The sequence below is a fragment of the Pteropus alecto genome, unplaced genomic scaffold (assembly GCF_000325575.1).
Source record: "Pteropus alecto unplaced genomic scaffold, ASM32557v1 scaffold164, whole genome shotgun sequence".
In the NCBI taxonomy this organism is placed as follows: domain Eukaryota; kingdom Metazoa; phylum Chordata; class Mammalia; order Chiroptera; family Pteropodidae; genus Pteropus; species Pteropus alecto.
The window spans coordinates 14,846,765-14,860,068 of record NW_006439568.1 but is presented as its reverse complement, the minus strand read 5'-3'; the positions used below and the strand labels follow the sequence as shown (position 1 = coordinate 14,860,068).

The 13,304-nt window shown below is 34.0% G+C and overlaps 1 protein-coding gene across 1 annotated transcript in view; it reads left to right on the top strand.

Annotated features, from left to right (window-relative positions):
• The window catches only part of PKHD1L1 (PKHD1 like 1), a 132,682-nt gene that overhangs the window by 20,055 nt on the left and 99,323 nt on the right, over positions 1-13,304 (top strand). The window contains exons 10-17 of the mRNA XM_025050064.1: positions 751-821; positions 1,985-2,095; positions 4,042-4,128; positions 6,218-6,486; positions 7,777-7,868; positions 10,768-10,927; positions 11,210-11,345; positions 12,100-12,243. Of these exons, the coding sequence (XP_024905832.1) occupies positions 751-821; positions 1,985-2,095; positions 4,042-4,128; positions 6,218-6,486; positions 7,777-7,868; positions 10,768-10,927; positions 11,210-11,345; positions 12,100-12,243 (1,070 nt within the window). The remainder of the gene's footprint in view (positions 1-750; positions 822-1,984; positions 2,096-4,041; positions 4,129-6,217; positions 6,487-7,776; positions 7,869-10,767; positions 10,928-11,209; positions 11,346-12,099; positions 12,244-13,304) is intronic.

The window sequence follows — 13,304 nt, the reverse complement described above, 5'->3', positions numbered from 1 at the left end:
AATACAAGTGTGTATCTATAAAAAATATATGAATAGGCTCTATGTTTATTAAGAATGGCAACTCTGGTGGATTCTTAACTCATCTATTTGTACTCACATGCAAACTAGTAGCAGGATTGAAGCTCTGTGTAGTACATAGGTTGGGAGCCAGGACTCCAGAGTCAAACTCTACCTAGGTTTAAATCCTTTTTCTACCACTTACTCTCTTTGTGATCTTGAGTAAGATGAGAAAATTCTCTGAGTTTTACCTACCTAAGGGGATTGAAGTAAGAATTAAATGGCACAGTAAGTTAAAAGACTTTCTAAAAATCCTAACTTAAAAGCTTAAAAATCTGAGCATGATACCAAATGTTCAGTAGTGTTAGTTATTGTGACACTAAATGGGCTATGAGAGAAGAGAGAGCAGAGATCAGCAGAGAAGCCCAGCCTTTATGAAAGGTGATCCTCTGGCTTTTTATAGTGATATAAATTCTTACTGCATTGAGTTATAATTTGCATTTAATAAAACGAACATATGTTAGGCGTGCAGTTCAGTAAGTCCTGACAAATGTATATTTGTGTAGTATTTGTATACTTCTATAGTTGTATAACCAATAACGAATTCAAGATGTAGAACATTTTTATCTTCTGTCCAGCTCTTTTGCAAATTATGACATGATTTATATTACTAAAATAAAAAAGTAGATAACATTTTCCTAAAATAAAGTTTATTTTTAAAGTAAGAATTTTAAAACTTTTTTTTTTATACAGGAGTTTCCCACAGAAAATGGCATATTTTATTTCTTCTCTGAATAAAATTTCAATGTTTCAAACGTATGCAGGTATGTGATCTTTCACTTTGTGTGTGTGAGAGAGAGAATGAGAGACAGAGATGGGTATCCTTCACTTCATCAAGTCAAAAACAATAAATCAAGGTACACTATACTATGTCATGTACTTCTAAGAAGGAAAAACACCTGAAACAAGGACTCTACTAGGATGTCCTGTCATTAAACTAAGACCCTGGAGACGACATCCCTAGTGTAAGGTTGATTAGAAAATAAATTCATCACACTAAAAGAGACAGAAGCGAAACTTGCATGTCTCAACTTCGGCTGCTGGTTGAGGGAGGAAAAAAAAAATCTCTGCTGTCAATTTAAACCACAAGCCAGTACTCTCTCAGATTTATGCTCCCAGTGTGGTCCAAAAGAAACTTCAAGCAGATTGTAATTTAATTTACAGAGGTCTCCCTAGGAGAGTGTCAGAAGCAAACACAAGTCTTCTTGGAAAAATTATCATTCATTCTAGGTCAGACGTGATGAAATTGGCACATATGGATTTTGAAGATGTTCAATGTGAAAAAAAATGTGTGTCTTGTGTGTGCGTTGGCTTTTTCTAGGAATTAATTTCATGCAAAATTCATATGTAAAACTACGTAGAACTTGGATAGAACCAGTAAGAATAGATTTTAATAAGAATCTACCATGTCATGCACTAGGCTCTTTCATCAATATACCCAAAACTTTTACATATAAAGCCACAAGAATTCCAATCATAGTTACTGTATTACTATATGAGAAAATGTAAATATAAAATGTTGGCTTATATATATAAGAAAGATTCATTTTTTAAGAGCATAGGGTAAAATAGACTGTTCTTCTGCTTTCCTGTGTTTTCTTTTGGAATCAAACATCTGTGTTCAGCCAGGTTTTTCTTATTCCCTGAATCTTCCCATTACTAGTGTCTTTTTAATACCAATCACCACTAAAGCCTGGTCCCCAGGAGATGTAGGTCACTATGAAAGTCATATTTATTGTACTCTGAAGGAGTGCATCAGAGACAAAATAATGAAGCACCTAATTCATTCATTTTGTAATGCAAACCTATACTGCTATGTAGAGCTGCTATTGCTAGGTAATTTAGAAATTTTTAAAAATCAAGCATTTAGGTTTATGTTTAATATTTATGACGTTTTATTTCATGTGATTCCCCATCCTCTCCCCAGAGGTCACTGCAATTTCGCCTTCACGAGGAAGCATTCAAGGTGGCACCATGATAACAATAAGTGGACGGTTTTTTGATCAGACAGATTTTCCAGTCAGAGTTCTAGTTGGAGGTATTTTCCACGATTTTTTACTATATTACTTTATAAGAACGAATTCTGCCTTGTCTTTAATAATCTGTAAGAAGAATAAGTCTTTTCTCAATGTGTTAAATCGAAAGCTGAGTATTTTCACATAGTATTTGGTTCAGGGCTTGATGCTTTTCCCACTGCGCCCTTGCAGTGAGGGTCACTCCTTGAAACCTTATGTGAGCAGGTCAGCACCAAGGGGCCCTGTATGCTGGCATTGTGGCTGCCATCCACAAATTCCTTGCCACACTTAAGACACATACCTTCTGTTTAATGGACTCTTAATTGTCCTTCTTGAACTGTTGTTACTCCTCAATGAGTTGGCTAATTATGAGGAAATCTAAAGCACTATTCGAGGATAGGCTCCTCATCTCCCTTCTAAGATTTTGTGCTCTGTCTGGACATTGGTAATTACTGATGATATTGACCTTGGAAAGAGCATTAATTAATGTGTTATATGTTCACAAATGTACACATCACTTTTATGTGCTGGTATGGATTTGTTCAGAGATAGGGAGCTTTGTAACCCAGAGGGGAGATTGGGGTAAATATAATAATGGGGATTTTTCTACTCAGTCATGATGGCCTATAACCTACCTTGATGGGCAGGGGACAATCCATGTAACTGTCACAGATTTTTTATGATACAGCCCTCTTCTCAGGTATTTTCTATTTTTAAGGAATCTGCTTATAAGCCAGCCAAAATGTGATTTTGAGAAGAGAAATTAATATAAAGCAACCTTATCTAACATTCATACAATATCTTTCCCATTCATGTGAATCCTTTCTGGTCACCTGCATAAATATTAAAACCTAAGTCATAAAATTTTTAAATTTCATATATGTTATGAAATTTGATGTTTAAAATATAAATATACTTAAAATATTAAAACCAGGGATGTAAAATATTTTTAATTTATATAATATGTTTTTATGAGCTGATATTTTGATACAGTTGATAGGCAAATATAATATGCTAATTTTTATGATATTTCATTACCATTAAAGTGACAACCAGATTTGAGATTTTGAATCCTGAATAATCTCTTGAAAATAATGATTTTTAAATGTATCTTTCTTTTGCTCCCAACAGAATAGGCTAAGTTGGTTTAATATACTGTTCAGCCATAATTGAACTGTGTTTTCTAGTTCAATTATCTTGCATCACAAAACATTCAGAATAGTGAAGGTAGTGTTGAACTATAAATCTTCCCGGCTGCCAAACAAAACTTGGCAAAGATACCTTACTCTACTTGCTAACCTTTGCCTCACTTTTCTTGGGCTGTGATTCCCATTTCAGTAAATACTTAATGAGGGCTGAGCTTACGTGAGGCCCTATGCAGGACACCTGGACATTTAAAACACAACTTCCCCTAAGTCTAACTGTGCTTGTGTGTAAGTATAATTCTTGTTTAGAACATTGCTTTTGGCTTCAGTCTGCCAGTGAAAATATCATTTACAAATCATTATCCCTTTGGTTTTCGTTCGAAGAACTTGAACTAAACCAATTCATTCATTCATTTATTCATTCCCTAAGAAGACTGGGATCATCTGCTTCTGTGAATTCTGAACATCATGGATTTATTCAGCAATGTTTCTCTAAGGAACAAAATACCTGGCTTTACTTTGGACCCAAAAGGGAAATCTTTTACAGTGACTTAGTTTTATCAAAGTTTTCATTTTATTTCTCAGAAGTTGTGAAATTTTCTAACTCGGAATTGGGATACTTGGCCAAGAAAATGTTGCCTTGTACAGGTATGACAATTGATGATGATAAACTTTAATGGAGAACATATAAAGGAAATGAAGACCTTCTCCAGCTTTGTGTCTTGTTTGTGCAACTTTAATTTAAAAATTTACTTCAAGATAGGCTGATGTGATTTGTATTCTGACGCTCTGTAGTAACAGCACTATTCCTTGCTTCTCTACAGGTCAAGCCTGTGATGTTTTGAACGTCACGGAAAACAGCATATGTTGCAAGACACCCCCTAAACCTATTTTCAGAACCGTCTCTGCAGGTAAGCTATCAGAAGAGAGAATGGCCATTTCCATATTCATATAAGAAGAATATTATTGACATATATCATTGGTGTCTTAGTCCATATGGGCTGCTAAAACAGAATGCAATAGACTGGATAGTTTATAAACAACAGATGTATTTTTTTACAGTTCTGGGGCCTGGGAAGTCCAGTATCATGGTACTTGCACGTTAGGTGTCTGGCGAGGACTTCTTCTTCATAGATGGTGTTTTCTCAGGGCTAGGGAGCTCAGTGCGATCTTCTTTATAAGGGCACTAATCCCATTTATAAGGTTCCACCCTCATGATCTAAGCACTTCCTTAAGGCCCCACCTCCTAATGCCATCATATTGGGCATTAAGCTGCAATATACAAGTTTTGGGGAGGACATAAACATTCAGCTGATGACAATTAGTAAAAAAAAAAAAAAAAAAGGTTTTTTTTTTTGAAATTTTAAAATTTGTAGCTAGAATTATAATAAATTTCTTCCTAGTTATTTTTTTTTTCTTTACACATTCTGGATTAGGAAATTTGTATTAAAATAGCTGCATCGAGGCTGCACCAGCCAAGGTAACTTGACCTAAATTCCTTGGCCACCCTACTGAAAACAGCACCTATCGATAGAGTATGATGGTGCCTTTATTTTAAATTAAATGATGATTACTAAATGTTGACACTGGTTACATGGAAATTTAAAATATGCCCTTTCCTGTTAAAAATAACTGGCAGAGGTTAAATCCTGACTTGTCTGGGATGATTTAAGATGATTTAAATTAAATCATCATTTAATTTAAAATAAAGGCACCATCATACTCTATCGATAGGTGCTGTTTTCAGTAGGGTGGCCAAGGAATTTAGGTCAAGTTACCTTGGCTGGTGCAGCCTCGATGCAGCTATTTTAATACAAATAAGAAGGTATAAGAGAAACGGAACTCAAAATTCTTTTCAGACTTTCACCTGGGGCCTGATGAAAGTGCAGCCAACGACCTCGATGTGATACCACCGAAATGCCGTGCGCATTGAGTGGCGTGTGTATCTTTTCTTGTGCACATAGTGAAATCAATTTCTAATTGTGTCAGTGGTTCGTATTTGAAGCCAAGTAAATTCTGTCAACCCCTTAAGTGCAAATAGTAATTGCCTTGTTTTGAATGATAATAGAAAAAAAAAGGATCAGTTTAAGAATTTTGATATTTATAGTTGATAACTTCGCAGAAAGTTGTATATGTTAGAGAATGCTGCTGCTGTAAAGGTTGAAGAGCTCAAGCTTTTCTTGAAAAATTCACCTATAGAGGAGTAGACATTATTTTCTAGATCCAGACTCTCCATACAAGCTTAAGGCTTCTGGAGGAAGGCATGAGCCGATTGTTGTATTTTAACAAAGAAATAAAGAATTAGGTGGCTCGTTTTTGATGGTGAAAAAACTAATCACAGGGTTTACACTGACAAGTGTACGGATACCTTAACGAGAATATTGTCTCTGATTCTGTCCAAGAAAGAGATAAAATCTTCTTTGAGCAGAAGTAATGTTAAAAAAAAAAAAAGAAAAAGAAAAAGAAATACTGACAGAAATCTTAAAGCCGATAGCACTGTTTTTTGATTAATTGTGAGCCATTAACTTTTGTTATAGAGAATAAACAAGGCAAAGGTTTTGTAATCAAATGATTTGAATCTTGAAGTTTTGAGACTTAACTATGTAAAGCAACATCAGTCATATCATAATAATAATTATTGTATTGTTATCTTAAGTAAAGCGCTTAGTCAGTGCCAAATATTTTACATAGATGTTATATATGTAAATATATATTACACATATATTTATTCTCCATAGCAGCCATGCAAATAGTAATATTACTCTGTTTCACATACGTAGAGCCTGAGGTGCAGAGAAGTGAGGAAATGATAAATTGTAGACTCTCCTAGCACTCCATCCTCTGGATACAGGGACATGTATGTGTAATCGTTTTGCTTACACACATGCTCTAAAAATGTGAACCAAAATAGAATATCTGTAACCATCAAGCAAATAGAAGGCCATAGAGATACCACATCAAAATTCTAATGAAAAGCTTCTTTTATTTTATTATGTATAGGTGGGAGAGGACTAAAGCTTGAAGTATGGAATAATAGCCGCCCAGTACATCTTGAAGAAGTACTTAAATACAATGAAAAAACACCAGGTTACCTGGGTGCCAGTTGGGTAGATTCAGCTTCCTATATTTGGCCAATGGAACAAGATACATTTGTTGCACGCTTCAGTGGATTTTTGGTGGCTCCAGATTCTGATGTTTATAGATTTTATATCAAAGGTGATGACCGTTATGCAATTTATTTCAGCCCAACTGGACTTCCAGAAGATAAGGTAGGGAACCAAAGAAAATTATTTGATATTATTAAAACAATATGATAATCTTCATATATATGTATGATCTATTCTAAACCAAAACGAATAAATATATTAACTAATTTCTGAGACACATTTACACGTGGTTAGATTCTTGGCTGTTTTCACACTTGTGATATAAAATATGAAGTTATCATAGAAAATCCATGGCCTAAAAGAAAATGCTTCCCTATATCTAAATTTTCTCTTCCATGGAAAAAACTACATATATTTTCTTTACAAGTGAAATTTGTTTTGATTATGAAAGCATTATAACTACAACAGAGAAAATTTGGAAAAGAATGAAAATATTTCACTGTTATGCTTTTACTCAGTCATGAAATAAAAGTCTATCATTTCCTTGTTATCTCTATTTTGTTTTTTATGTAAAGAGGATCATCCATCCAATTTCATAGTCCTCTTTTGTCACAATTTCACATGTCCACATGATAGTAAATAATTTATCTAATATGTGTTTAATGACTGAATAAGATGTTATTGCAATAACATATACTATTTCATACTGACAGGTTTCTTACTTCTGATTTTTTATGAGCACAAATATTACCTTATTGAACATCTGTGTTCATTAGATTATTCTGTATTTTATATTATTTCCTTAGAACAAATTCATTAATGCGAAACTAATAAATCAAATGAACAGAATATTTTATGACTCAGTATGTATGGCAAGATTACCTCTCACACTGGATGCACAAGTTTAAATTGCTGCCTGTGATGCAGAAATTCCAGTTTTCCCATAGCTTGTCAGTATGCCTCCTCCAAAGAAGGTATAGCCGTTCCTTGAGAGCACCAGCATTCCCATGCTAGTATGCAGGCTCGTTTAGTGATCTTAGGCATTTTTCAGACCTACTTTTAGTGACCTCATTTGGATTAAATCTCTCAATGTTTTTCACAGAACAAAAGAATACTTTATTTAATAATAACAGCCATTTTGCTGGTACTCGTCGTTCTATTTTCCCTTGTAGTTCTATGAGAAAAGCTGTGGTCTGTGCAGGTAATTTTGTATAGTGGTGTTGAAGTTAGGGTGGAAGGAACGAAGTGAGCTGTGGTAATATTTAAAAATTCTATTCCATCATAGATAACAGAGCTTATAAGATAAATATGAAGTAGTTTCATATTCCTATTTGTAAAAGTTCTAAGATTTACAGAAATAATAAGAAATGATGGAAAATTTATTAATAACTTCTTTCTCCCTCTTCCTTTCCCTCTCCCTCTCTCTCTCTTCCTCTTCCTTTTTGGGATAAGGTGAAGATCGCATACCATTCTTCAAATGCCAACAGTTATTTTTCCAGTCCTACACAAAGATCTGATGACATTCCTCTTCAGAAAGGAAAAGAGTAAGTTTTTTTCTTTAGATTATTTAGTGGTTTTAAAAATTATAACTTTGTATCTAAAAATATTTTCTATTTGTATTGAAGGAAGTAATATTAGTTTATTGGCTTAATTTGTAAATGGACATCCTATGTAATTTTATGAAATACTGTTTCTGTATTTTCAAGAATTATTGACATTCATTTAATCAGGGCAGTTCAAAGTCTAAATTATCCCTATTGTAGAAATTATAGCTTTGTGAAATTTACTCAATCCTGTTTTTAGGTTTTTACTAGAACCTTTCAGTCAATTTGGCCATCTAATTTCCCTGCTCCTATGCCTGAGCTCTTGAATATTGCTAGAGAAAAATCCCAAAACCACTTGGCTTGGTGCCACAGTTAATATATATTTATTATTCACTAATTTATTCCAGACCCTGGGCCAGGTACCAGAAATTTAATACAAAGGATATTAAAATACTCTCACTGTCCTTAAGGAGTACCTCATTATCGCCAATAGGTCAAATGCAGAGAGAAGATGAAAGAATCATTCAAAAAGCAAATAATCTCATTCAAAAAACATTCAGGATTCCTAGAAAACAGGGAGGTAAAATACATGGTATATTCAAAATAGCTGTTACATGGAGAAGATCAAAAGAAAATGATTCATTGAAATCATTTTCTATTTATCATTTGTATCTGTTAGGATTTGCTGCATAAGAAACTACTCCCCCAAATTTTGTAGCTTAAAGCAACCTAATTTTGTGGTTGGCTGGGCAGTACTTTTGGTCCTAGCTACTTGAGTTGGAGATGGATGGTCTAGGATGGCCTCATTCACATGCCTGGAGCCTTACCTGGCATGGTTGGAACTTATGGTCTCTCACGGTCTCTCATCTTCCAGGAAGCTAGCCCAGACTTGTTGCATTGATGAGTGGGTTCCCAGCAGTAAAGAGGGCAATTCCTAATGCACATATACTTGGGAAGATTCTGCTTGCATCACATCTGCTAGTATCCCATCGACCAAAGTAAATGGCCAAATAGATTCAAGGGTGAAAAAAATATATTTCACCTTTGATGAGAGATTTTGTTGTTGTTATTGTTCATTCTACCACATCACCATTCTACATGTTAATGAGATTATGCTCATAGGCTGCTCCATGGAGATCTGACAGAATTGGGCAGAGATGGTTGGGATCAGCAGTACCCGGGAGCAATCACATCTAGTGTTCTTAGCCATGGTCACATGGGGGAAGCATTCTCTTCTTTTTCTCCTATTCCTTCTACTCTCACTTCTTATATACATAGAGATTTTCTTTTTTAATCAAAATCAATGGGCTAATTCATAGTAAATGGGGTACTTAACTAATCTCTACTGCTGTTCAGTGTTAATTCACATTCAGGCTTTGCCCTGGCCTTGGAAAATGAGTTCAGTTTACCTGGCTGGCAGGAGTACAGCGCTTGCATGAAAGCAATTCTTAATGTACGTGCTGCCTGATAACTGTGCTGCTGCACACGTGAGCTTGGAATTTACAACATGCACTTAGAATGATGGCTGTGTATTCTGTAATCGAGGCCACTCTAGCTGGTTTATGGCACAGTGGTCCCTGAGGCATTTTCTAAGGTAGCTCATGTCGCCAATTCATTCTACTCAGATAATATAGCATCATCTCTAAGTGCATGTCTCTTTGGCCACCCTGTTCTACTTTGAATCCTACCTCAGTTACTAATTTTCAAATAATCTTTCAATCTTTAAAATTCTCTTAGTCTATGTTATTCATATGAACAGAATAATAATATATATTTTATAAGACTTTGTGAAGATTAAATATAATAATGTCTATAAAGTGTTCAGATTAGTGTCTAGCACAATGAAAGTGCCTATTAAATGTTTTTAAGCTGTCAGGTTAGGATACACAACTTAATGGTTCTTCTTTGAGTCCTACTCCTTAGTGTTGCCCACCTCGACTTGATAGAGCTGGCAAACAGGTTCTCAGGGCAGCCAAGAGCCTGATGCAATCCTCCAATATCAGTTCTGTGAGGGGGATGACCCAGAGTCCCATCATCTTAGATGGATGAGAGGTGATAAATGTCCCTCAGTCAGAGTCTTCCATAAACTGTGGACACTTATTCTCCATATGCAAGAGTGTCTTGCACATGCTGAATGATGGGAGGAAATTTAGAAGAACTCCCAGTAGCCCTCTCCAAAGATGGGAGCGATGGTAACATTGAGAGAGATTTAGATAGGAAAGCAGTAGCTTTGCGCTCACCTGGAACAGTGGTTCAGTGAATGCCTCATCCTGGATAGGAGTTGGATGATGGGCCGGGGGCCTCAGCAATCAGGAACTATGAATACAAGATATGAATCCCATCTACCTGTTGGAGGTCCATACATAGTCAATCTAATTAGTAAAGTTTTCTTGAAGCAATGTTTTATTTCCCAAGTTACAAGTGGAGCTAATATTTAAGGAACCTGAGAGTAGAAACTTTTCATCCCTGACACAAACAACCACTCAGGTACAAAATGTGTGACACGTCTAAGTCTACTTGTCATTTTCTTATACGTGTTAAAGTATTTAACCTCTGCATGTCCTCTTTGTTTTATGCCAGAGATTTTGTATTATAAACTACAATGTAATTTTGTTTTAAGCTCCTTGAGGATAGGAGATAGTATCTTTTTCAATAAATATTTTTGAGAAAACCGAATGAATTAGTTATGAATGGGAACAACTCTCGACTAATGAAACTAGCTTATATAATTCATTTTGTTTTAGTAAGCTACTATAAAACTTTTAATATTTTAATATTTAAAATCAGACATACTACAATATCAATTATTTAACAGGCAGGTATTTTATATAGCATTAAAGAAATCATAACAAGTGCTCTGGAAAGAAAAGTTATATTTATTAGTTATTCTATTTTCCAGATATTACATTGAAATCTTGCTACAAGAGTATCGACTAAGTGCTTTTGTTGATGTTGGACTCTACCAGTATAAAAATGTCTATTCTGAACAACAAACAGAAGATGCAATAAATGAAGAACAAGTTATCCAATCCCAGTCAACAGTTGTCCAAGAAGTACAGGTTTGCTATGACTATAGATCCACTTTATAGAAAGTAAATGTTCAAAGATAGGAGTTCTATTTGGTTATTCATTTTGCTAGGTAAAGTACTGTTTGGGTGAAAGCAGTCATAGAAAATTATTGAATTACGGCCTGGAGCATCTGTATTATAAAGTAAAGAGGCTGTTACCTAAGACAAAACTATAAAATAGAGTAATAAAAAAGCATTGACTAACCGAATTATGATGCTTTTAAAATGTGTTTTTCTAGATAATAAAAAAATATTTTTTTAATTGAGAAATAGGTTATAACATTGGAAAACTGGGAAACAACTAATTCAACTAAGGAAGTTCAGAAGGTCACAGTGACCAGCCCATGTATAGAAGTTAATTCATGTTCACTTCACCAATATAGATTAATTTACAACATGGAAAAAACTGGTAAGTGATAAATAATAAGGAAGATTTTATTTCTTTTTATATATACATATAATTATTGAGAGATATTTGCTATAGTCAAATTCTGCTGCCTGGAACATATAGTTTTAATATTATGCTAGACAAAAAAAGCAGAAAAGTATGGAGAAAAACCTTCAGACTGAGATAGAAAATAGCACTAATAAAAACATAAAAAAATAAAAACATAATATATCCTATCATTTTCCTCTATAAGTGTATATCTAAATGTATCCTATCATTTTCCTCTATAAGTGTATGTCTAAATGTATACAAGGATTTTATATATCTGTGACTCACAGGTATAAGTTAATTGGAATTAAATTGATCATTACAGAGAAGTAAAACATTTCTTTCAATTTTTCAAATTAAATAATAGACCCATGAGACACTAATTATTTGTTAATAAAAACATTGTATTTCCATATTTTATAATAAATCCTGAAAAAGTAATTTTTGCTTTTCTATTAATTGTTTCAGTCAGTAAATATTGATGAGTGCTTCCTGTTTGCCAAATACAGTGCTTATTATTATGGGAATATTAAAACAGTAAAATAAGAGCCTATCCTCAAGAGGCCACAATCCAATTAAGTTGTCAATATTACTGAACTTAATTCAATTTCAGAACACAGTTTCATTAAGTGATGATTTATATGGTACCTGATTTCATTGCTGGCTGTGGCAATACAGAAATATTTGAACTCTTCTTTTTTTTTTTTTTTTTTTTAATTCTTCCAAGTCTGGCTACCTGCTGATGCTTCTGATGTCATACTACAATCAGCCTTAAATGACCTCTGGTCTTTAAAACCAGATTCAGTTCAAGTAATAAGAACAAAAAAACCCCAAAGTTATGTTTATATGATAACTTTTTTATCAACTAGAGGTAAGCATGTATTCCACTTTGCACTTCCCTAAAGGTTTTTTTAGGAAAAAACTTTGTATCCTGTGTAACTCCACTAAAAGAGGTAAACGCTCCATAAATGAGATAAGAAAAGAATTGGATTCACAGCCTTGATCAATTTTAGGAAACATAGATATTAAGTGGTTAATTTTTTCTATTGTAATTTATATTTCAGTTGTATCTCCAGGAATGCACAGCTTCAGTGCATGAGAAATATATTATACATACGCACTACAGATGTGCTATCAGTATAATAGCCTACTTTATAAGTTAGCAAAAATTAGTGAAGATATTAATTATGGAAATGAAGTTTAAGTAAATCAGTATTGCCCAGGAGACACTCGCCTGGCCAGGTCTTGCCTGATGAAAGGATTCTGTCGTCAAATCAGTGGAAACACTGCTTACAATAGCTTCTCTTTGAAGATTGATGGAGCTTATTAGAATAGTAAATCTCTGAGGAGTCCAACAGTGAGAAGCAAACAAAAACAGAAAAGTTCACTTGTGTTTTAAGTAACCGTTTTCAAAATTATTTGACCTCTCTACCCTTTTTTTAAAATAATAGCTATTAATTTATTAATTTTTTATATTTGCAAGTCTTAAAAGCCAAATTTAGCAACCAATGTGTATATTGGAGGTGCTTAGCTCATGAAATAGGTCCCTGAATATGCGTGTGTTTTTCTTTGGGCAATCATTCTTTCTCAATTCATATAAGTAAAATGTACTTCAGTGTTTGTCTCATTTTATGAAATTATTTATTTGATTGTTGAAGGGAGGGTCAAGAGTTATGTTTAACATGAATGGAAGTTCTAAAAATTCCCCACAAGTTAGATTGTTAAAATACTGTATAAATGAAGATACGGTTATCCTTGTGCTCCCAGTAACTTAATTATAGATCAAGGAGAAATTTTAAGGCTTTCAGCAGAGACCTTAAGAAATATGGTACCAAAATCATAACTGGGAAAATTCTAAGACTTCACCCAACAAAGAAGGTCAATAAGATTCCACTAGTAAAACATCCTCCAAAGAAAAAGAGACATCTGAGG